The sequence below is a fragment of the Curcuma longa genome, chromosome 17, assembly GCF_044706935.1.
Source record: "Curcuma longa cultivar G26 ecotype Majalengka, Jawa Barat chromosome 17, ITB_CL_G26_1.1, whole genome shotgun sequence".
Lineage (NCBI taxonomy): Eukaryota > Viridiplantae > Streptophyta > Magnoliopsida > Zingiberales > Zingiberaceae > Curcuma > Curcuma longa.
Genome location: NC_133877.1, coordinates 9,580,038 through 9,603,722, shown reverse-complemented (window position 1 = coordinate 9,603,722; position 23,685 = coordinate 9,580,038). Strand labels below are relative to the sequence as shown.

At 39.1% G+C, this 23,685-nt stretch overlaps 3 protein-coding genes across 3 annotated transcripts; 1 reads left to right on the top strand and 2 right to left on the bottom strand.

Annotated features, from left to right (window-relative positions):
• Positions 1-3,426: 3,426 nt before the first annotated feature.
• LOC141848356 (GCN5-related N-acetyltransferase 7, chloroplastic-like) lies at positions 3,427-4,097 on the bottom strand (the record flags this gene model as incomplete). The annotated part of the gene is given in 4 exon segments (XM_074736384.1): positions 3,427-3,582; positions 3,730-3,782; positions 3,785-3,977; positions 4,020-4,097. Coding segments are annotated over 4 exon segments (480 nt in total), but the record flags the coding sequence as incomplete, so codon positions are not given.
• A 7,566-nt stretch (positions 4,098-11,663) lies between these two features.
• On the top strand, positions 11,664-14,377 carry LOC141848557 (E3 ubiquitin-protein ligase MIEL1-like). Its single transcript, XM_074736603.1, has 12 exons — positions 11,664-11,745; positions 11,825-11,912; positions 12,012-12,050; positions 12,135-12,167; positions 12,238-12,315; positions 12,395-12,438; positions 12,519-12,559; positions 13,254-13,336; positions 13,404-13,495; positions 13,590-13,659; positions 13,786-13,827; positions 14,056-14,377. The coding sequence occupies exons 1-12, from the start codon at positions 11,693-11,695 to the stop codon at positions 14,179-14,181; spliced, it is 789 nt and encodes a 262-aa protein (XP_074592704.1). The 5' UTR covers positions 11,664-11,692; the 3' UTR covers positions 14,182-14,377.
• Positions 14,378-17,310: 2,933 nt separating this feature from the next.
• LOC141848643 (cytokinin dehydrogenase 4-like) lies at positions 17,311-19,299 on the bottom strand. The gene is made up of 5 exons (XM_074736694.1): positions 18,634-19,299; positions 18,438-18,565; positions 18,094-18,354; positions 17,753-18,015; positions 17,311-17,664 (listed from the first exon to the last, which is right to left on the bottom strand). The coding sequence occupies exons 1-5, from the start codon at positions 19,220-19,222 to the stop codon at positions 17,343-17,345; spliced, it is 1,563 nt and encodes a 520-aa protein (XP_074592795.1). The 5' UTR covers positions 19,223-19,299; the 3' UTR covers positions 17,311-17,342.
• Positions 19,300-23,685: the final 4,386 nt, after the last annotated feature.

Sequence of the window (23,685 nt, the reverse complement as noted above, 5' to 3'; positions counted from 1 at the left end):
TATCAGAGCCTAGGTTTAGGGGTGTGTTAGAGCATGTAAAGTTAGAGTCACTCTATGCATATGCATGTTTCAATTAAATCCTCAAGTTGACCTTGTGCTCTCTTGGTGAGACATCTTGGGTTTATTTTATAATTACTAATTGAGGTCTCTATAATGGTTGAGCAAGTAGAGTTGATCCATCTCATTGTTATGAATGGGTTGCAATTGTAAATCGGTTAAATCAGACGTGTTTGGTTTCTTATTTTGAGGGCCAAAATTTGATTTATGATTGATTTTATAGATGGGTCATGCATTCCTCTAATCTAGTAAAATGCATTATACTACTGTTACTATCCTAGATTGTCTTGTGTATTTCTAGATTGAACATTTTACGTGAACAAGTGTGATGTGGTTAGCACTCTGATGGAATGTTGTAGCCCTAGCTCTAGATTGAGTTCTTCCTCGAGAATTAACACAATCTTGGTGAGCACTTCGATTGAATGATCGTAGCTTTGGCTCGATGAAAACCAAAAGACTAAGAGATGTATGCTCTTTGGATCAAGAAATCCTCTATAATAGATGCAATTTTGGTTGACACTTTGATCGGACGATTATAACTTTGGTTTAGAGAGGTTAAAATTTGATTTATGATTTGGTCATATCGCAAGTACGTCTGATCGAGTAACATGCATTGCTACAACCGCTAGCATGCTGAGTTTTGGGTTATAGGCCTCGACAATTTAAATTTTGATCACTCTATTTGTTTTCACCTTGTTTTCATCCCCTTCTTAAAGTCTTAAGAGTTTTGATGATTAGAGGTTGAAACAAACAATCTTCTTCCTTCCACTTACCTTGAGTTATGGAGTTGGTCTATAAACCAATGTGTAAATTTTAATAGTTATCAATAACTATTTTGATAGTATTTATATGACCATTAGCTCAATATTAAGATAAGTACTTGGCACACATGGAAAAAAAATCATCCCAACAACTTGTGTCTCATTTTCGTACATGAGTTACATTATACCCCCTTTGACAGTCCAATGTTTAGTAGGGTACACATGTAGTCCTACTAACTTAGAAGTCTTATATTAATTCTTTTATTTAAATTATTAATTTTGTGGCCTCTAGGGCAACCACTGATCATGTTTCTACTCGTTGAGGAAGAATAAAACTCATAACTTCTTTTTGTTGATGCCTTGACTAGAGTAGGAAGACACCAACCTTTGAAGGCTTGTCATTTACAAAGGTTGCTCTACCAACCGTTTTCAAATCATATTCTTCAATCTTCATGAACATAACATTTAGAAATATAAAGGATATACAAAATGAAAACATTATCATTTGTCATTTGATTACTAGTAACTGATTGTGCAAGTAAATGCAAATATGTTTGCTTAGAAGTGCTATAAAAAAATTAGATTTAAAATATTGTGCCAAATAACTAAAGATATATTTAAAAAAAAAATTATTGACATATGAGTGGGCAAATAATAAATAATAAATATTATTTATGGGAATGCTCTTAATATAATCATATTTATTATTTAAGTAGTGAATTAAGTGGATTGAACTTGAAGCTATAATTAATCTAGAAGAGGACTTAGAATTTGAATAAGATTGAGGTATTGGACCGCTTAGCGAAACTTTACTTGTTGGTGTATTCAGCTACGAACTAATTGACCTAGTTGGATTTTAATGTTTGAACAAGATATTAGAGATGGGGTGTAATGGTAGGAACCTAATAGAAGCCATTGGAGATCCACTGGAGTTTGCAGTGGTCAAATGATCCAGATGCTCATAGTGACGGTAGTTGTGGGACTCTAAAAAAAAATTCTCATAAAGAGCCTTGTAAACAAAGTGAGGAGAAAAGAGTTTCTACGAGTTGCTAAAGTTGTGAGAAGAATCTGACCAAGGTTCTTGTGCTCATTTCAATGGTCATTCTTTCGTAGCCTACATTACATTATTGATATTTGTGGTTATTACTGTGACTTGATAGATTTGTAGAGATTTCTTAGATATTCGAAGAAGAGAAAGAGAAAATTTAGGAATGACCCACCTAAGGATCATAGGTCGTAAGTAGGAACAATTATGCTTGTGTTTATGTTCATGCTTGTGTTTGTGTTTGTGTGCTTGTGTTTGTGTTTGTGCTTATGTTTATGTCCATGTTTGTACTTGTGTTCATGCGTTCATGCTTGTGCTTGCATTTATGTTCATGTGTTTGTGTTTTGTGCTTGTGCTTGCGTTTATGTCCATGCTTGTGCTTGTGTTTATATTTGTGCTTATGTTTGTGTGCTCTATTATTGAATATTTTATGTACCCATGTGGTTATAGTTGAACACAAATAAGAAAAACACAATTGAGTTGATTCACCCTAGTTTCACTCAATGATCCTACACTATAGTTAACAAATTCTAAGACTATACAGAATCCAGGGGCGGATCCAGGATTTCATATTTGGGGGGGCCATATAATGAAAACGATATACTCATTTGAATCCAAAAATTGTCCAAAGATACATATCAAGGGCCTAAGTACAACCTTAATCAATTAAATAATTATAAAAAAAATAAAGAATAACTAAATTAACATTTATAATCCTTAGCACAAAAACCTAACATAGCATAATACTGAAAAGCTGGTTCATTTGCTCTCTTCCTTTGAAAAAATTTATCAATCGTTTTGATTTTCCCCATTTGAAACATTTAATACTGAAAAGCTGGAATTATTTCAAATAGGTGAATAATAATTAATAACAATAATATTAAATCAAATATTAAGTTAGTGAATAATAACAACATAAAAAATATCAAACTTTTTATCATTTCATCAAATATTAAAATAGCAATTCCAACTTTAACTAATAAACCATTTAGACACTTTAATTTCTAAACTCATAAGATTTGATTAAAATGCCTAAGACTAAAATTAATCATTTTATAAAAGAAAAATACAAAATTAAGGAATCTAAAAAAGGAAAACAAATAAAATCAAGCAATATAAATCATAATAGTGTATAAATCTATGGCTTGTACAATAGGAGGACAAATTAACATGTATCATCAAAACCCCAAGGACTAAAATCAATTCCAGCTTTCTAATGTCAACAGTTAATACATACGATAAATTATAAATGTCAAATTGTCGGATGTTACGATCCTACATTCAGGACCTAAATTTAGCTTTCTTTCTATGCTGTAGGAGTTCTCAAAGGCCTCTCGTGGCAATGAGAGTCATGATAGACTTTCAATTAACAGCATGATTGGTTAATTAATAATTCACAAGAAAAGATTTCTGTTAAGTTGAAAAGCTTTGGGATTGTTAATTCCCAGTGGTCAATGAATGGATGCATTGTAATGTAGCACAAAGAAATTCGAATTCATTCACGATCTGCATTATATTGTTTCACTAGCCATTTAATTTCGATGGATGAAGGAAATTACGGACCTTACATAGAGAGCAGAGTTCTTCTGCATAACCACCAAATGTGGATACTGGCAGTGTGGCATTTATACAAGCAACTGCATTGTATCCTGGAGTTCTTCCAGCAATGCGATCTCGCAAACCATCCAACTCCCTTTTCGTAACATACGTCTTGTAATCCTAACAGAACTTGAAAATTAACAACAACCATCAATATGATACCGAATGTCATAAGAGCATGAGAGCAAATCGATCAAAAAACATATTTTACAGCAGTTCATATATGAGAAGAGCCAACAAATTGAGCTGCTCGTTTCCGATTCTCACCTCGATACCAAAGGACTCATTGAACTTGTAGAAGGTGCGAACCCGGAGGCGGAGGCAGCCCACAGCTCGTCGTCCGAGACAGCTTCCCTCACGAAGAGAGAACCCCACCAGTCAAATTTCAACCTTTCTTGCTCGCATAGGTGGGAGGATGCGGATCGGGCGTCCACGCGACGACCAGGGGGCGTCCGGTGAGTTCCCGTCTCCTCCGAGGACAAGAAGAGGGTTTGGGGCGAATCATCTCCTGTATTCTAAGAGAAGATGAATCGGGAATATGGCATCCATCCGTGCACCTCTGCTTCCTCGAGAAGATCGAGCTTGTCCCTGCGGGCGTCGAGCAGGCGCTGCACGGCCTGGCCTTGGGAAGACATGCGCACGCGGCGCGCCCGGACGCGCGCCTGCACTCGGACCAGCGCCTGCGTGGTCGTAGCGTACGTGGGCTGGGGGGGGCCATGGCCCCCCCCCCCCCCCCCCCCGGGTCCCTTACTACATCCGCCACTGACATTGAGTTACAAGTCGGTTTGACTTTCCAACTTTAAATGGATGGCTAGTTGATATGTTTTTGAGAATTTGTTTTATAGGTTTTGGATCAGGACCGCTTTGTGGAGTTCAACTATAATAATAGTAGTCATGTAAATCTTTTAGAGAGAAAGATATGGTTGAGTTTGTAAATCACTCGTGTTGTGAGATGAAGTAGGTGAATGTCATTTACTTGGTTCGTAATGCATTTAGAAAGGGATGCAAAGATGGTGAGGATGAAGATGATTAGATAAAGATGACTCACATCTTAGAGTTGATAGGAAGGTGATGCAATCAATATAAACAAATAAATAATATATATATATATAGAGAGAGAGAGAGAGAGAGAGAGAGAGATCTTAATGAGGGGCTACATATTTCTTCGTGTAACTCCTATTAGGGACGAAAAAAAAGATTTGCTACTAAATAAAACTTAACACATAGATTCAGTGGGCCCTTTTAGATTCTCGAGTGGGGGAGCTCAATGGCTTATTGACTTTATCACCTTCACCATCAGGAGTTCATAATGTGTTTCAAGTATCAGTGGTACGAGGATGTGTTCATGATCCATCACAGTGCTAGAGAGCTTGATGGTAATACCTTATGATAGTTTCTATTTATGAGGAGTATCAAACCCACATCTTGAAACACAAGGAATATAAACTTTGAAAGAAGAGGATGTGTCTAATGGCAGTGGTATAGTCACATCACCCTGATCAAGAGATTACTTGGGAGCATGAGGAAAATATGAGAATGATTTGCTCTTTTTTTCCTTTGGATAACTAGCTAAATTTGGAGGACCAAATTTCTTTTAAGGGGTGTAGATGTTATATTATTAAAAATTTTAAAGTACTTATTTGTAATTTTTTAAATGTAAGAACCTTTTTACAAAAGCACAACTTATTAACCTAGCTTCTTTATATATATATATATTTGTTATATTATTGAAAATTTCAAAGTACTCATTTGTAATTTTTATAGATGTAAGGACCTTTTTATAAAAGCACAACTTATTAACCTGCTTCTTTATATATATATATATATATATATGGTTATTGTAAACGTCGCCGCCTCATCTCATCTAAACCCCAATCTCCTCTCCTCTCGTCGTCGCCATCATTGCACGCCAAAGACGTTGCCTCATCCTTTTCATTATTACAAAATCAAAACTTCATCTCATTGCTTTCCACATGATATCTCTCTCATACATGATCTTAATCCTTGTCGTCGTTACTTAATCGTTGACTCACTGCCCTCCGCTTGTTGTTCTTCTTTATCATCGTCGATTGTCGTTGTTGTCATCGCCGAGTGATTGTACTTGTAGTTGCTACAAGCGTATAAAACAAAAAGGGTAGCCTTCTCTTAGTCCTTCCAGCAAATCAAATTCAAATTTTCTTCTCATGCTATTTGGTGTGCTATGTTAGTTCTTGAGGGGCAAGTTAGGATGGATGGAATTGATAAGGTTTGGAGAAAATTTTATTTCATCTTCGAGTTTTGGATACCTTTACTAAATCTTATCACTTGATGGTATGAAGCTCTAATGATATTGGAGTTTTCTCCATGTTTATGGAGTTTCTTTGGTTTCATATAATGTAGGGTTTATGATTAAGCTTAAACATGTTTAGAAGCTTGCATTCGAGGTGGAGTTTTCTTGCTTGTTTCACTACACTTACCTTGTGCATGATTTAAATTATGAAGTAGATGTTATGAAAAATAAAATTAATTTTAATCTTATCTCTACTCTTTCTGCTTGATTATTCCTTATCATATTGTTTGCCCTTTTATTCTTAAGTTGATTCTTATCTTGTTTGTTTCTTATCTTGAGATCTATAATAAATTAGATTACATAATTATGCAAATTAATAAAGTAAGAAATTAATTATATCAATAGTCTAACTCCGCGCTTTAGGAGTTATTCTAGCTCAGTTATTAAGTAACAAAATAATAGATGCAACACTTATATTTAGAGTTTTGGATTCTACACTTTGAAAGAGGTGCATTATCATTTGACATTAAATTGTCAAGATAATAAATGTAGCACTTAAAGTATAGAGCTTTAGCTCCATCCTCTAAGAATTACGTGATTACTTATAGTCTTGAGCTTCGATTTTGCTCTTTAAGAGTTTGCGTGATTACTTGTAATATAGAGCAGTGGACTCCGTGTACAAAGAAAACTCTTGAGTCTTTTTGCGTGTTCATGGACTTTGGTTAAATTGAGATGATTTTTCCTCACGGGGTGGATTGCGGTTCATTCACATTATTTTTTATGTGAGGCATTTCACGGGACAGATTGTGGGTCGTTCATCCTATTTTTATGTGAGACACTTTTCGGGTGGATTATGGGTTGTTCACCCTATATATATGTGTTTTTATATGTGCATTCACATGATATATTTCATATTGGGTGGATTGTGGAGTCGTTCACCCCATGGATATACGATACATCTTTTCGGGTGGATTGCAGGTTGTTCACCTGATCTATGTATATATATGTGCATACATATGATGTATTTCGTTATGAGTGGATTGCAGGTCATTCACTCTCATAGTTGATGCATCTTTCTCGGGTGGGTTGTAGGTTGCTCACCTCGAGATTTTCATTTATACATGATATGCCCGATTATGTGGATTGCAAGTCGCTCACCTTGAGATTTTCATTTATACATGATATGTTCGTATTAGGTGGATGCACTTCATTCACCTTTATTTATATGACACATCTTTATTGAGGATATTTCATGTTGTTCACCCACTCAATATGTTATGTTGAGTGTTGGATAAAATAATATTATAATGTGAGTAATGTTGGAAAATAAAAAATTAAGAAGAACTGATGAATATAATTAAGAAGATAATAAAAGATGAATGTCAAGGAAACATAAATTATAAATTATGTTGTTGTCCTTTTTTATTATATTTTCATATACATCTCTTTTATCTCTACTTTGTACTTTGTACTCACTCTCTCTTTTTCTTTGACTCCCTGATTAATTGTTGAGATATATACATAACACTAGTGGAGTTATTTCAGAGGTATGCATGTAGTCAAATTGATTTAATTTTTCTCTATATTTTATTTTGATATTGTTATAGTTCTCGTGCGGCGAGTGAAGCTAGTATCGCGGCAAGCCTAGTTTGCGTGGGACGTGACAATGATAGTGAGAATAGAGGCTAAGACGGACTTTGGGTCAGCCACTTTGACGCTCAAATTAGACCTCAGGGGAGGAAAGGGGATCATAATAGGAAAAATGGAAGAAAAGTTGAAGAAGAGCTTGTGCGCATACCTCCTCCCAAAAGAGTGGGATTGCTTTTATACTACATTCTCCTTGGGTGAGAGATGGTGCCCACGTGCTCCATGTCCTGATCGATGGGACACTACGTATGGGTATAGGGGATGTCACATCGCCACATTCTAGGGGATCATGTCATCCCATGTCTTATTGACCATGTTGTCCATCCACCACGTCCTGATTGATGGAACACCACACACAAGTATGGGGGGTGCCCCCTTGCCATACTCTGCAAGTCACATCATTTCACATCTAAAAGACCATGCCATTGCCATGCTCTAGAGAGGGCAACAGGCCGAGCTGAGGAGGTCAGCAGGATCGAGCAGAGCCGGTTGACCTAAGGAGGTCGGCAAGGCCGAATAGAGTTGGTTGAGCTAAGGAGGTCAGTAAGGCAGAGCAAAACTTGGCTCAGCTGAGGAGGTCAGTAAGGCGGAGTAGAGCTTGGATGAGCTGAGGAGTCGGCATGGGAAAGTGATAATCGGATTTAGGACATACTAATTTAGAGTTATATCTTGATGTTTTGATCCTCTTTTGTATCCTAAATGGTGTTTCTAGTATATTTCATTAGCTTAGATTTATTTGAGGTCTTTATCTTAATTCCTATTGATTTGAGGTAATTTATGATTATTAATTTTATTATACTTGATTTTGTAGGAAATTAGGATGAAGATAACAACTTGAGGAGGAAACATCGGGTTCAGTTTAATCGTGATCCGGTTCGACCCGAGAATTACAATCAAGCCAAATTTCATATGGGAGAAGTCCAATTACAAGAATTTCAAATCAAGCCAAAAACTCAATTTAAAAAGTCCAAGAAAAAGCTCAATTTGAAAAAAAAAAAAATCTGATTCAGCGGTTCGGTTCAAACCCGGTCCGGTTTAATGTGGGTTTAAAAGCATAAAATTGGTTCACATAGAGGTTGGCTCGGGCTTGCGCTAGGTCACTCCCAGACTTGCTACTTTTTTCTTCTTCCTCGTGATTTCTTCATCGCCGAGACCCTTTCTTCCCGATCGTGGATTCAGAGCAGTCGACGGTGTCATTCGAAGGTTGACGAATGTCGACAATCTCGCAGCAGTTCTGCCAAAGTGGTCCAGCGCTGGTGAGCAGCTTCTTCACCCCCTCTGGCCGCTTGTCGACTACCGACCTAGTTAGGGTTCCAGTAATCAGTAGTGGGTGGCTGTATCACATCACATAAGGACACCGCCGGAGTGGTCCAGCTCCGGTGAGCTCTCTTCCCCTCTCGCATCCACCGGAGCACTATCGAGCTACCCCTCACCGACGTGGTTCGTGAACGCGAGGCTACCCTATTCGGCTCCGACCGCCTTCAGCCATCGATGAATCTGAGGTAAGGATTTTCAATTTCTTGGTCTAATCCCTTTCCGTGGTTGCAACAGTAGATTAGGGCAGATGACTAACGTTTGGAGCTCACGTTGTCTGATCGAATTTCGTCGGAGTGGTCCAGCTCCTACGAAGATCCATCCGTTGCAGTCAACATGCATTCAACTAGAAGGAGTCATGATTGCACCGGAGCAGCACTGGTTTATCCGGTGTCTCTGTTCGAGATTCCAAATTGAGAAGATGGTAACCCTAATTTCTTAGAATTGAAATGAAGACAATAACCTTGCTTTTGTTTTTGGTTAAATCAAAACCCTCATGTGTTTGTGTTCTTGTTTTGAGGTTAATTGCAATTGAACTGATAATTGTTTGTGTTCTTGTTTGAGCTTAATCGTAATGGAATTGATAATTATTCTATTTGAGCTGAGCTGTGAGAATTGTAATGGAAATGATAATTGTTTTGAGCAGTGAGTTGAATTGAAACCCTAATAATTGTGAAGTTAATTCTTCAGAATGGAATTTTTTAGTTTGGTTAGTAATTGTAGTAATTGAATGTGAATTTGGTTGAAGTGAATTGAATGTGTCTTGATAAACCTAGATTAAATGTAAGTTGATTAGTGAATGAATTGTGAATTTGTAAAAATATTGGGCTTTAATGTAAATGTGTTGAATGTTTGAATTTAATTGTAAATGTGTTATTTGGGAAGGAGATTGTAAATATGATTGTTGTTTGAATGAATTTATAATTAGGATGTATAATATGGATTGATTTGTGAATTATGTATAGTGGATATTTTTATATTAAATTTATTATTGAGTTGTAATCTCAAATTATTAATAATGTGATTATGTGAATATTTAGGATGAGTTGTTAAGCAAGATTAATATAAACATGGATGTATTTGATCAATGGTGAATTGTATATTCTTCTGCAAAAAAGGTGAAATTCACCACGGCCCCATGACTATTTGTGAGGAGGTAAATTGAGAAACTAAAAAAGAGGATATTGTTCAACTTCGTCAAGATTCAAACCCTTGTCCTCTTCTGCAAGTCTACTCCATCGTAACCAACTCAGCTATGCCCGGGGGCATGAATTGTATATTCGTTTATAGGTGTAGTTGTTGTTGATTTCAATAATATTCAGTTAAATATCTCTTGATTAGAAGTGTTGTGTAAATATTTCTTATTTGCTCCTTGTTACAATAAACTTCTATCGTAATTTCCTACTTGTTGTTAGATATTGCCCCTTTTTTGTGATTGAATAATGTTAATAAATAAAAATCTATCATGATGTCTAATACAATTCTTTATCATTGGTTCTACGAGAGAGACGACTTGGATCTCTACTACACTATTTGAGTGAAAATTAAGAATTGTGATTAATTATAAAAAATAAATTTTGAATATTGTGCATGACAAATAAAATAAAATAAAAACATAACCCAAATAAATCCATCTTGAGGAGGTCTTTTATTGGGAAGACTCCTCAAGGGAGGTCGACCTTTGTTAGAAAGACTTCTCCGGAGGTAGACTTTTGTTGGGAAGTCTCATCTGGGGAAGTCGGCCTTTGTTGGAAAGACTCCTCAAGAGAGGTAGGCCTTGATTAGAAAGAGTTCTTGGGAGGTAGACCATTGTTGGGAATATTTCTCGGGAGATAGACTTTTGTTGAGAGAAGACTCCTTGGGGGAGGTCAGTCTTTGTAAGGAAGATTCCTTGGGTCGGCAACTCAACTAGTTAAGTCAGTTCAGCAATTGACACACCACGTGGAATTTATGTTGACCAAGTCTCAAGGTGTGTCGCATGGCTCCTATATTAACCAAATTAAGGGTCCATCTCATTGATCCTTACTTACCTCCGCATCACAAGCATCCCACTCAACGTATAGAGGGTGATCACTATTTCATTAGAGAAAAGATGGATGAAGAAATTATCAGTATTGAATATATTTCTATATTTCACCAACTAATCTTCTTATAAAAGAATTGTTTGAAAAAACTCATAAATTTTTTTGAAGGCAAACTCAGTCTCATCAATATCTACCGTCAAATTTAATGAAGAGTATAAAAAATAATTAAATTTTTTGTATGGAAAGTTATCAAATCATGGGTGAAAAAAAGATATAATCAAGTAAATTGATGTGATAGAGAATATTTTATTTTTCATTATTTATTTATTTATTAATTTTCATTATATAAGAGCGTATCTTTGATTGAAATATATGATGGAGCATCTTTTTAATTTTTTTAAATAGACATTTGATACTTCTTTTAATTTGAGATGTCTTTTCCTTTTTACCTGTAAAAATATATTAACAATTCAAATACTAAAAATGCAACACCCTTTCTTTGTAAGATCTTGCAATCTCTTAACCAAAGTCTCACGTAAAATGTCCACATGCATAAGGTAAGATTGTAGTCTCTTTAACCAAAGACTCAAGCAAAATGTCCATCACATGTATAAAATAAAGATTGTTGTTCGAGTGGTGATCATCATCTTCATCTAGAACTGATTGCTACGGGAATCAGCCACTTCAACTACTGAACATTTTGACCCGCCAACTGAACTCGATGCTTCTTCCTAATAACAATTCTTTTTTGTTCAAGACATCGCAACCAACGAGCATTCTTTTGCCTTCTAATCTTCTACCGTCGCCGTATTTTTTAGCCGGCGACGCCAACCACCGCCTTTTCTTTTCAAAATCATTCATACGCTTAATTTTAACTTGTATCTATCTATATAAATTCTGAAGAGCTCCGCTGTGCCCTGCTTCTCCATAGCTTCTCTCTTTCTGACGTTCTAACAAAGCAAATTGTCCCTCAGAAATGGAGCTTTCCACTGACGATGCTCGACTGGGCTCCGGCAAGATGGGATATGGGTTTGTTAGCCGCACGCACCTCTCTGTCTTCTTCTGATCCAACTGCTGAGTTTTTTTGTTTTCTCTCCACACTTGGCAGATGCAAGCATTATAGGAGAAGGTGCATGATTCGAGCTCCCTGCTGCAGCCAAATCTTTCACTGCCGCCACTGTCACAATGAGTCCACGGTACCCAAACTCCCCCCTGCTTCAGCCGCTAAGTTCTCTACTTGCTGCTGCCTGTTTTAATACATATGTATATTTTGGCATTTGGATCTTTGCTCACAGAAGGACAGTCATGCAATGTGCCGGTTTGAAGTTGAAACCGTGAGTTTCGGATTACTGAACATTTCTCCGAGTAGGTTTTGTGCACTTTCTCTTCTTCATCCATAAACTCCGGTGGATTTGCAGGTAATCTGTGCGATTTGTGGCACCGAGCAAAGAGTGAGTGGGGACGAACCTTTCGTCGTGTTTGCCTGGATACAAGTTCACCCTTGTTTGCCATGTTCCACAGGTTGCACAAGCCTGCTCCAACTGTGGGATCAACATGGGAGAGTACTTCTGTGAGATTTGCAAGTTTTATGATGATGATGTATGTAACCTTACTATTCATCGATGGATGATGATTGCGACCTTTCTGATACATGATTTGGTCTTTGCTGATTTACCAGATTGAGAAAGGGCAGTTTCATTGCAATGAGTGTGGAATCTGCAGGTCAGCCATAGCTTCTATGTGTTGTGTTCATTCATACTGAAAGTAACAGGCTAATTCAAGGTGACTGCGTGTCTGAGCAGAGTCGGTGGTAGAGTGAACTTCTTCCATTGCAAGAAATGTGGTGTGCTATTATTATCTTCTCATTCCAAAGTTCTTGCTTATTAGTTTTATGCTGTGTTGCAATCTCCAAATGTGGATCTTATTTTGTTTTGTTACCTCCACCTGATCTGTTGTTATCTATCTGTTATGCCAGATTATGTTGCTTTTCTAACAGTTACACAAGTTTTTGCATCTTCGATAGATACTATAATATCGAACTTACTAGATTGCATCTCAAATCTAAGTAATTTTACCTATTTGTTCAATAATCTGTTAAAACTGAAAAGAACTGCTTAGAACATCTATTACTAGGACAGTAGGTTATATATAAAGATGTAACAATTCTGATTTCAGATAAAGTGGATCGAGTATACAAAGAAGGAAGCTCATATCAGATTCTGTTTTTCAAGCAATTTGAGATTGCTGAATCAATTTATTTTTCTATTAAGTTACTAAATCCTTTTTAAGATAAGTAACATAACATCCTGATGAACATAACATATTAAGAGAAGCTTCATCCAAAGTTGATCAGAAACATTATTCATTTCAACATCAGAACACATTTCATCTAAGAAAGCTTGTTAGTTATGACAGTGTTCATTAAAAGAAACAAATTTTGTGTGAAGAATTGGTTGAATTTTAATTTTTCTGATTTCAGTTCCTTCAAAATTCCTATGTTCCTTCAGTATCAAATTCTCTGTCGATATGTTATGTAGGATCCTGCTACTCTAATAGCTTGCTCAACAAGCATTCATGTGTGGAGAACTCAATGCGGCACCACTGTTCGATCTGTTACGAGGTCTGTAATGATGCCATACTTAATAAGGTTTCTGAAACGATGTCTAATGGTTGGGAACTTGATGCAGTATCTTTTTGACTCACTGAAAGAGACAACTGTTCTCCAGTGTGGGCACACTATGCATTCAGACTGTCTCAATGAAATGTTGAAGCATGAAAAGTAAACATCAATGTTTCTGAACACTACTTACTTTAGGTATCTGTTCATCTTTACCATTTGAAAATCTGAACTCGTTTTCATTATCCGGATGTAGATATAGCTGCCCAATATGCTCCAAGTCAATAATGGACATGTCAAGTATCTGGAAGAAGTTGGATGAGGAGGTAAGAGAAAAATGTATTGTCGATTTCTTGTTTCACCAGAGAGATCCTTTTAGTAAGTTTTACGCCTTGGTATTTGGTTTACTCTCAAAGTTAGTAATGAATGATCTAAAGTTCTCTTTTTTGCAGATAGAAGCAACAAAGATGCTAGAGAATTACAGATCAAGAAAGGTTATATATTGCTGTTTCTACAAACTATTCCTGATGATGACTCCATCATTCTGAACATTTTTTGTTCTCTGGAAATTTTGAACTTTATCGTACTTGATACACGATTAGATTCCACTTCATACTCAACTTTTGTTCAAGAATTGAGATCGATGATTAGGAATGAATAAAGTTTTCTAAATTGCTCTTCTAAACAGATGAACGCTAATTTAATTTGCAGTGATTTTGTAGGTATGGATCCTCTGCAATGACTGCAATGACACTACTGAAGTCATCTACCACTTCATCGGCCAGAAATGCTCTCATTGCCACTCCTATAACACTCGCAAGACTTCAGCTCCTGTAATTCCTCAATGAATGATCTATTGATGTATGCACCTACAATTATGGATGTCTTGGTTTTGAAGTTTGAACTACACCTAAAAAGTAGAGTCACAAACAAAGCAAGCCATTCTGAAGGGCATGCATTCAGATCACTCTCTCTGATTCTTATAATGACTTGCCCTTCTTTGTTATCATGTATCCCTGTTTTATACAATGAAGAAATGTTAGTGTGGTTGTTTATCATTCGGAGTGATTCAATCTTGTTGATTGTATACTTTTTCCAAACAAACTTAGTTATTATGGAAGTAGGCAATTGGTCTAAATTAGAAAAGGCCCAATATAAAGGAGTGTTTGTTTTTGTTCTGGTTGGATGTTGTGGACAGTCAAGCCACCAATCAGCAAAGCGTTCGATTTATGTGATCGAGACCTTACTTCTGTCGGCGAAGGGACCTGAAAGTAGGCTGAGCAAGAGGGTTCGACTGGCACCGGACATTCTCGGCAGACCACTTCGACGCTTAAGTTAGTATCCATGGGAGAAAATGAAGATGTAGAAGAAGAAGAAGTGTATGAAGTAGTTGACAGTTATTGAGAGAGTTTCTTATACATGTTGAAGGGCTTCTATACTTACGGGAAAGACATCTCCATGTCGACTCAAGAGAAGATTTCTGTCAGGGACGAGGAGATCAATTTTGACGATTGCTGACATGGGGTCTCGATATCAGACATTTGGGTCACTAGGTCTGCCAACCTCGTAACCGTCTTATGGCTTGGCAATCGCTGATTATTCTTACCTTTTGACTGTATGCATAGGTACAAGGGTATCTAGAGAACTAGGTCTGACAATCTCATAACCGCCCTAACCCTTTGACAGATACCGCACGCTTGGGGATTTTGACAGTTTTTTTGTAAGACAGAGGGTGGTGGCCAAGATAGGCACAAAAAGACTGAGGGGTCGTGTGGGTGAGAGGCCAAGAGAGATGGAGTGGGCGAGAAACTGAGTGGGCGAGTGACCAAGTGAGATGGAGTGATCAAATGATCGAGAGACCGAGTGAGATAGAATGGGCGAGTGAACGAGAGGCCAAGTGGGATGGAGTGGCCGAGTGGCCACTCGACCAAGTGGCCGAGTGGCCCAATGGAGGCCGAGTGACCCAATGGTCGAGAGAGACGGAGTGGCCGAGTGACCCAATGGTCGAGAGAGACGGAGTGATTGAGTGGCTGAGAGAGACGGAGTGGTTGAGTGACCGAATGACCGAATAAGACGGAGTGACCAAGAAGTCGAGTGACCAAGTGAGACGGTTGAGTAGCCAAGATCGAGATGGTCGAGACCAAGAGGGTCGAGTCTCAAAGTGACAGTTTATTCATTATTGACTATTGACTCTTTAATTTAATACATCAACTTTGTTGGGTTGCAAGGGTGCAAACATAGTCCCACATCTAAAACACATGGGAAAGATCATGAGTTTAAAAGGATGGAAAGTATCTCCATTGGCATGAGGTCTTTTGGGGAGAGCCCAAGAACAAAACCATGAGGGCTTAGGCCCAAAATGAACAATATCATGCCATTGTGGAGATGTGGACATTCTTTAGACCCAACAATTGGTATCAGAGCAAGGCCGCTCTTCACCGGACTAACCGCCGGATGAGCCATGATCCAGATCTAACCATGTGGGGACCCTCGGGGAAAACAAAGGAAGTAGGGGAGGCTCGAACCATGAGAGACATGACAGCCGGACCATGAGGGACATGGCAGCGGGACCATGAGAAATGGCAGCGGGACCATGAGAAATGGTAGCGGAGCTTCCAGTGGTCCTTTGTTTGAGGAGGGGATTGTTGGGTTGCAAGGGTGCAAACATAGTCCCACATCTAAAACACATGAGAAAGATCATGAGTTTAAAAGGATGGAAAGTATCTCCATTGGCATGAGGCCTTTTGGGGAGAGCCCAAGAACAAAGCCATGAGGGCTTAAGCCCAAAGTGGATAATATCATGTCATTGTGGAGATACAGACAGCCCAATTGGGACCCAACAAACTTCCCTCTTGACTACCTCTGTCATGTAAGACTAATCAGAATCCGCCACATCAATTTTTAAATTTATATTAATTTGAATTCACATAGCAATTTTATCTAAAACTATTACATAAACTTAAAATATATATGTAAAATTGAAAAACAAATTAAGACATATGAGTCTACACGGTCTAGAGAACACAGAGAAAATTATTTATCTATCACAACTTTATTAAAAATGATATGTACTTATTAATTGATTCGCCATAAAATATTTTATGCTGAGTTGAAGATATAATTATTGTTCCCGGGACATAGTTGAGGTGGTTACGATGGAACAAACTTGTTGAAGTGAGGCAAGAATCAAATCTCGATGAAGCTCTCACAAATAGTCATGGGCCCGACCTATGGAGTCGCTAGGGTAAGAATAAAATTATTTTTGAAAGATAATGAAATGATAGGATCTACAATTCATCCCTTCAAAATATTAGATTTATATATATTAATTTATCAAGAATTTATAATTATTTCTTTCATTGTTATTAAATTTTATATTGACAAGACATACGTAGCTTTATGAGATTACGTAGCCTTTGAAAGTACACAATAGAATTAATTAAGTAATCAAATTAATACAAACTTTGGACGTATCTCTTAGTCGGAGTCACAGACTATTATTACATCGATCGTCATCGTCCAATCAGTAGCATCAACACATAACAAATTTAATATTAAAAAAAAAACAAGTTGAATTTTATATGCACACACATCATTTTGGAAGAACGCAAATATACATCCTGATTTCATTAATCAGTAGCTAGCAGTACAATGACATATAATATTGCTCCATTACACTAAAAGCAGGGTCCAAGGAATTCCTTGTTTTTTCTCCCTTTTGTCAGAAAGCTTCAAGACATTTTCCAACTGTTCATCAAGTTACAGCCTTACTTTTCTAGAAGTGATATATATGACTGCTACTGAATTTGTCTCGGCAAAATTTCAATAGATGATTGATCGATCATGTTATTGCATGTTTAGAGTGCCATTTCCATGACATCGAACCATTAATCAAGCAAGGTTAATTACGTTGCTGCATGCCCTGCAGAGTTACTTAGCTTCCTACTACGTACGTACCTCGAATACCGAGTAGTTCTGCTCCTGTACATGATTAATTAGCTAGCTCTCACTACAACGACGAGGAGGAGGATCGCAGTGGCTTTCGAAAGATTCTCTGTCCAGGAGCGAGAATGGCCAAGGGATCATATGTGCGTTTTCTATGGCCAAACGTCTTCCATCTGTCACCGTAGTGCCCGTTCCACTCTTCCTGTGAGGTATAGTATGGCAAGTACTGTTTCATTTTGATTCCTGCCTTGTTGCAGAAGTCTACGATCTCAGTATTCTGTTTCAGTGCTCGCTCTAAGCTGTCATGCGATGGCGCTGAAGACAGCAACGCCACCAGGTAGAAGATCTCCTCGTCTGGTATCACTGCTGACGTTCTGTTATCCCATCTGCATGCACCCGGCCGGCCGGCCACCATTAAAGTTAAAGTAAATGGCGATATATCGACTTAATTAGGTACGTAGTGTAGCTGCTTACTTGGATCGATTAAGTGGATACAGGAGAATGGGGCCATTGTTGCTGTCTGTGAGAATTTTGCCAAAGACTTCCTCTGCAAACTCTTTGATTCTGGTTCGTGGAATGAAGAGGTTGAGCCATGGATGTGGGATCTCCCACAGACCTTTGGACCTCAGCTTCACTTCCGACGCATGGACTCTATCCAAGAACTCCAAATAGGAGACCTCCGATTGGAAAAGCGTGGACGGTATGTATCTCAGCTTCGACAAAAGATGTTCGACTTCCTGTAATTAATTAATCAACGATTAATTAAAGCATGCAAGCTGAAGATTGCAATTGATTGTGTGTGTATGCATGTATACCTGGTTCATGCTCTCAGCTTCATGTCGGTTGAAGTTTTTAGTCATCTCGAGGCAGAATAAGATCTTGCCATCGGAATCGAATTGGCTTGCTCGGGCAGGATCCTGTGGGTCGAATGATGATCTCCAGTTGTTGAGAAGTCCTGTTCTATTGATGATGACGAAGCCTTCGATGTAGTCGAAGGTCTGCTTTGCCGATATCAGCATTTCCTGGTCCTCGGTGAAGCTAGCGAAGTCAGAGTACAATACTCTAATCCATCTCACCTGCAACGACGACATGCATGCACTTAATTTCATGCTGATCAGTATGATCTCCAGTAATTACATGCTCATTCGGATTTGCTTACCATCTCTGGAGCTGGTTCCAGTGCAATCTGAGCTCTGGTAATGATTCCGAACTGGCCCAGACCTCCGAGAGCAGCGTGGAAGAGATCAGCATTCTCTTCCTCGGAGCAATTCATCACCTCTCCTTTGCCTGCGTCCGACGTACATATATCGTTATACGTAATTTGGATGTAAAATTCGATGACAATCAGAACCAACCTGTGACGATCTCGAGTTGGTTGACATTGCTGATCTGGGGGCCGTGCCGGAAAGCTTGGCCACTGATTCCGGCGTTGGATAGCGTTCCTCCAACAGTGAGGCGGAGGTAGTCGGTCCACGACTTGGGCGCTAGCCCGTGCTTCAAACACTCTTCCAGCACATTAATCCACAGCTCTCCTCCGGAGGCGTCCGCGTAAGGCTGCTCTCCGTGATGCGACACCCGCGTCCCGCCGCCGAGCGACTCCATTCGCACCACGATCCCCCCGTCGGCCTGCGCCTGACCTCGAAGAGAATGCCCATGCCCGCGGGCCGCCACCGTCAGCTTCGAGCTCGGCCCCAGCCGGAACACGTGCCGAACAGTCGAAGCGACGTCGGAGACGGACGCCGGGCGCACCACCGCCGCCGGCAATACCCGGTCTCTGTTCCCGAAGTCCTTGGCGGCTTGGGGCCCGTCGTCGAAGCTCAATTTACCTTCGAGGCGGAGGGCCTCGAGCGGCGAGGGTAAGACGACAGGGTCGGAGACGTGCATGGTAACGCTGCCAAGGACCACGACGACAAATAGCTGAATGAAACAGCTTTGCATGGCCATTAATTACCAAATATGATATCAGGAAATCAGAGTCTGAAAGGAAAGAGAAAAAAGGGGTATCAGTGAGAGAGGTAGTAGAGCAGAGAACATGGCAACGAAGGCGAAGCGAGGGAGATATAAATAAAGGCAGAGTAGCCGAGTGTTGGTGGATTGGTCTACGTACCATTGTTCGATTCACTGTCTGCTGGGAATCGTAAGAAGACTGACTACCAATTGGATTCCATTGTGTTAAAGATTTCCCCTCGTATCAAACTTAGATTTTATTCCTGGTCGCGGTGCAGTGGTCGTTTTTGGTCGTCTCTGTTGTTAGGAAGTGGTGTGTGCGCGTTGCGGTGAAGTGATAGCATGATGGCGATGTATATACAAAGACAAGCAGAGCTCACAGATAGACTATTTCAAAGCGTCGTCCCCCCGTTCAATTCCACATCCGCAGTCAGTCAGTCAGTCAGACTCTCCTTGCCGCTCATCGACACGCATTCCAGCACGCCAATCATAAGATTTCAAACGCTCGTTCCTGCTGACTAGGCCCTGGCCTCGTTGTCGGCCTCGGCCTTGTCGGCGGCCCCGGTCGGATGAATCTGTAAATCGTGGCGGCACGAACGAGCGGAGGATGGGCCTGGGCTCGCTCGTAGCATCCTCACCAATCAACCGTACTGAAACTTTAGTTTGGATTCATTCTCAACAATCGTTCCTCCCCTCCGGCAAAACACAACAGATAACTGAGCTGAGCTGAGGAGCTGCGAGGAGGAGGAGGAGGAGGCTATAAAGTGGCCCTAGCTATGGCGAAAGTGGCAATACAGCCCTAGCTATGGCAACTGTGAAAGTAAAACGATCCATTTTTTACTAGTTTTTTTGCCAAACTTAAACATACTGTTCTTCTTCTCGTAAAGGAAGGTCCAAATTAGGTAGGATTCTTACTGATCACGGGGGGCCACGAGCCACTCACGTAGTGCTGTTCGACTCATGGAGTCGATAGTCTGCAGGCGATCTAGCAAACTGTGGCCTTAGCAAAGCGGTGTGTTGTTTAGCAGGCTCATGCCGTTGTAGGCTTCCCTGGCGACAAAGAAGAGAAAGGGAGGGCATTTGGCCGTGATTTGTCTCTTTACGATTAACAAATATTCTCACCAGCAGCGAGGGAGGGGCAGCCGAGTGCAGAGAAAAGTTGCAACAGCGGAAGAGGACCCCACTCGATGTGGGCCATGGTTTAATGGAAAAAAGGGGAGGAGGGGATGAGTGGGGAAATGCGTGCTCATATTGGTCGGCCATCAGAAGCGTGAGGCGGTCAAATGTGGGCTGTCAGTGGGTTTGGTGAATGGGAACGGTCGTGGCTCGAGCTTTGACCCGGCCTGGACCGAGGAGTACCATCTGCCCGAATATGGGTGGTCCTCTCCTCTCCCTATCTATCTCCCTCCCAATAATGATTCACATTAATCTCTGAAATATATTTAAATTTCGTCTAAGATATATTATATATAAAAATTTTAAATTTACATGTAAATGAAATTGTTTTATAAAATTTAAAATTTAAAATTAATCAATTGAATATATAAAATAATAATAATAATAATAATAATAATAAAATTAGACAATTTCGATTTTGTTCGTTGTTGATTCTTTAATTTTTAAATGGCAAAAAGGTTCCTTCTAGATTTATTGAACGCAGTACTTATGAGTTATCATTTTAAATATGTATGCGAGTGTAAGAAATTAAGTGGATGGATGAATTGGACTAGTCGATCTCAGTGACGAATTTATTGGGTCAATTGAGTTGGGTAGGTGGGTTGATTGGACTTATGCGGTTGGGAGAAAGGATTGATTATACAACTTTAGTTATTAAAATAATAATAAGATAGATTCTTACGTAAAAAGATAGAATTTATTCCAGCAGTCTCGTATGATTGATCCCATGACTATCTATGAGGAGGTAAATCGAAAAACTACAGTTGACCATGACGGATGATGGTATTGTTTCGGATTCGTCAAGAGTAATAAGATAGATTCTGATCCGGCGAGATTATTTCATAGTGACGTGGATGATGAGTAAGATCCGGAGATAATATCTGGCAATGACGTAGACCAAGGGTAAAGAGATCCCGAACTGTCGAGGGCATAACAAAGGCAAAATAGAGCTGATCTCTCTAAGAGGATAGCAAACTCCTCAATATAATATCTGAGGTACTCCTAACCTTCATCCAAAATGTCCCGACCTCTTCTCCTCCTAGGTTCAATACTCTCGCCCCAAGCCAACTGCCGACCTCATCAAAAGAACGGCACGTACCTTGGTATGACAGATGAGCTCTTCGTAGCTTAGATTTATAAACTACAATTCCCCATAATAATAGAGTACACACCTTATCGGCCGACCTTATTATCAGGACAGATACCTTCCCCATCTCTCTCCACGAAGCCCGATCTTTTACAAGTAATCCATTGCTAATCTCATTGAGAGGTCGGTGCCAGATTTTAAGATATAGACCGAGCTCTTCTGGACCTCGCGGCACATAACCCAAGTACCTATGATCCAGCAAACTTCATATATCAGCCTCATTAGAAGGTTGTCGTGGGCCACAATACTTAGAACAATAATATATAGATTCCATCCTCTTACAACAAGCCTAGCAAAGTCCCGGCATCACATGCCGACCTTATGACATGGTCCTGGTATCACATACCGACCTCATGACTTGGTCCTGGTATTACATGACATGGTTCCGACATCTGCCGACCTCATGACATGGTCTTGGCATCACATGTATGCCCTTATGATCCGGATTCTATCCGCTCTGATCATGTATATGAATTATGAGCATCGCACATAAAAAAACTTTTGTACATATATTGTTGTATTCATATGACCTCTGCGGAAAGTAAATTTTAAGCACGAATGCTTTATGATGACCTCGGAGCCTTCTGACCTCTTCATATAAACATGATTATTCATAGCATAACTTAAGTACATAAAACATCTCATAGCATATACTTGATTAAACCTCATTAATGTATGAACCATGGATCATTCTTAACATTTCTTGAGCATACTTTCATAAATTTCATCTCTATATGATCACCATGCCACATCATATACTTAACCATAATCACTTCAAAATTTTGGGCGTCCCCTGGCTTGAGGGGCGGCGTGCACATTCATTCCAAGTCAGAATCTAAATCGCATGATACTTCTACTATCCTTCAACCTAGCTAGGTCCCGGTAGCAAACCTCAAGCCTATCTTGCCCATTAAGAAATTCCTTTAACATTAGGTCTACTATCCGACCCCTTGGATCCCTTTCAGGATCTGGTACTTGCTTGCATTTTAACACCATACATGCATTCTTTTCTTTTCATTTGGTTTTTCCATTTTTAACATATACATTATAACGAATATAGCATACATGATTCCTTTTCTTTCATAGTGAATGTTCTTGGACATTCCATTATCCTTAAATTAATTCACATTTAACATTTATCATGCATAACATTAACATATCATGGTTAAAACTCAACCATAAATCCATCAGGCCTCATGAAAAAAAAAACCTTAACTTCATTGTTCATAAGCCATGGTTAGCATATCCTTATACAATGACTATCCTTTACCATGTTATCACTTAATACATATCTTAACATCAAGTCATTTTATATTAACATCAGAAAATATTCCCGACCTCATCCTAGGATTTGTCAAATCCTTATAGGGTCTCATCTAACGGTCTAAACCCTAATATCTTCCATTACGTCAGATTCGATCACATGCCGACCTCATGACCCTAATTTTCATAATAACCTTCAATTCAGATGGTCCGCGGTCTTATTCTCATCATGTAATCGAACGATAGATCAATTACTCTTTATCTTAATCGATCCAAGGATCGCAACTTATCATAATACCTCTTTCTTCCTTCTTATTCGGTTATAACAGTGAGATTGTAATCCATTAACTCGATTACCACTCACTGTCGATCAGAACTAATCTCATTTAATCGGTTGAGATCGATTATCCACGGCTTCGTAATCGATCATCCGGTCGATTACATCCTTTTCGACATACCGATGACAAAACTTAACCATAATTCCTACATTTCATGCATACATATTATCACTCAACCTTATACAACTTATACATAATCCTTATAAGCTCTTGAGAGGGGATCTTACTGTTCTTGAGTCCTTAAACTTTAAGATGTAGCCCTTTGCTCTCCTTGATCTTTCTCCCGTTCTCCCTAGTAATACCTCCTAGCCTTTACCCCTTGTCCTCTACCTTTGGACGCTTGCTTGATGGTGGAGACCTCCCCCTTTCGGCCACAAAGCAATAATTACTAAGTATAGGTGCCCATTTATTACATTGGGATTAAGGTGCATAATCATAATAACAGAGGTCTTGTTCAATTTGCGAGTCAGTGTAAATTGGAACTTGGTCCCGAATTTTCACTACAACCGTTCCCATTTGATTTGTCCAAAGTCATC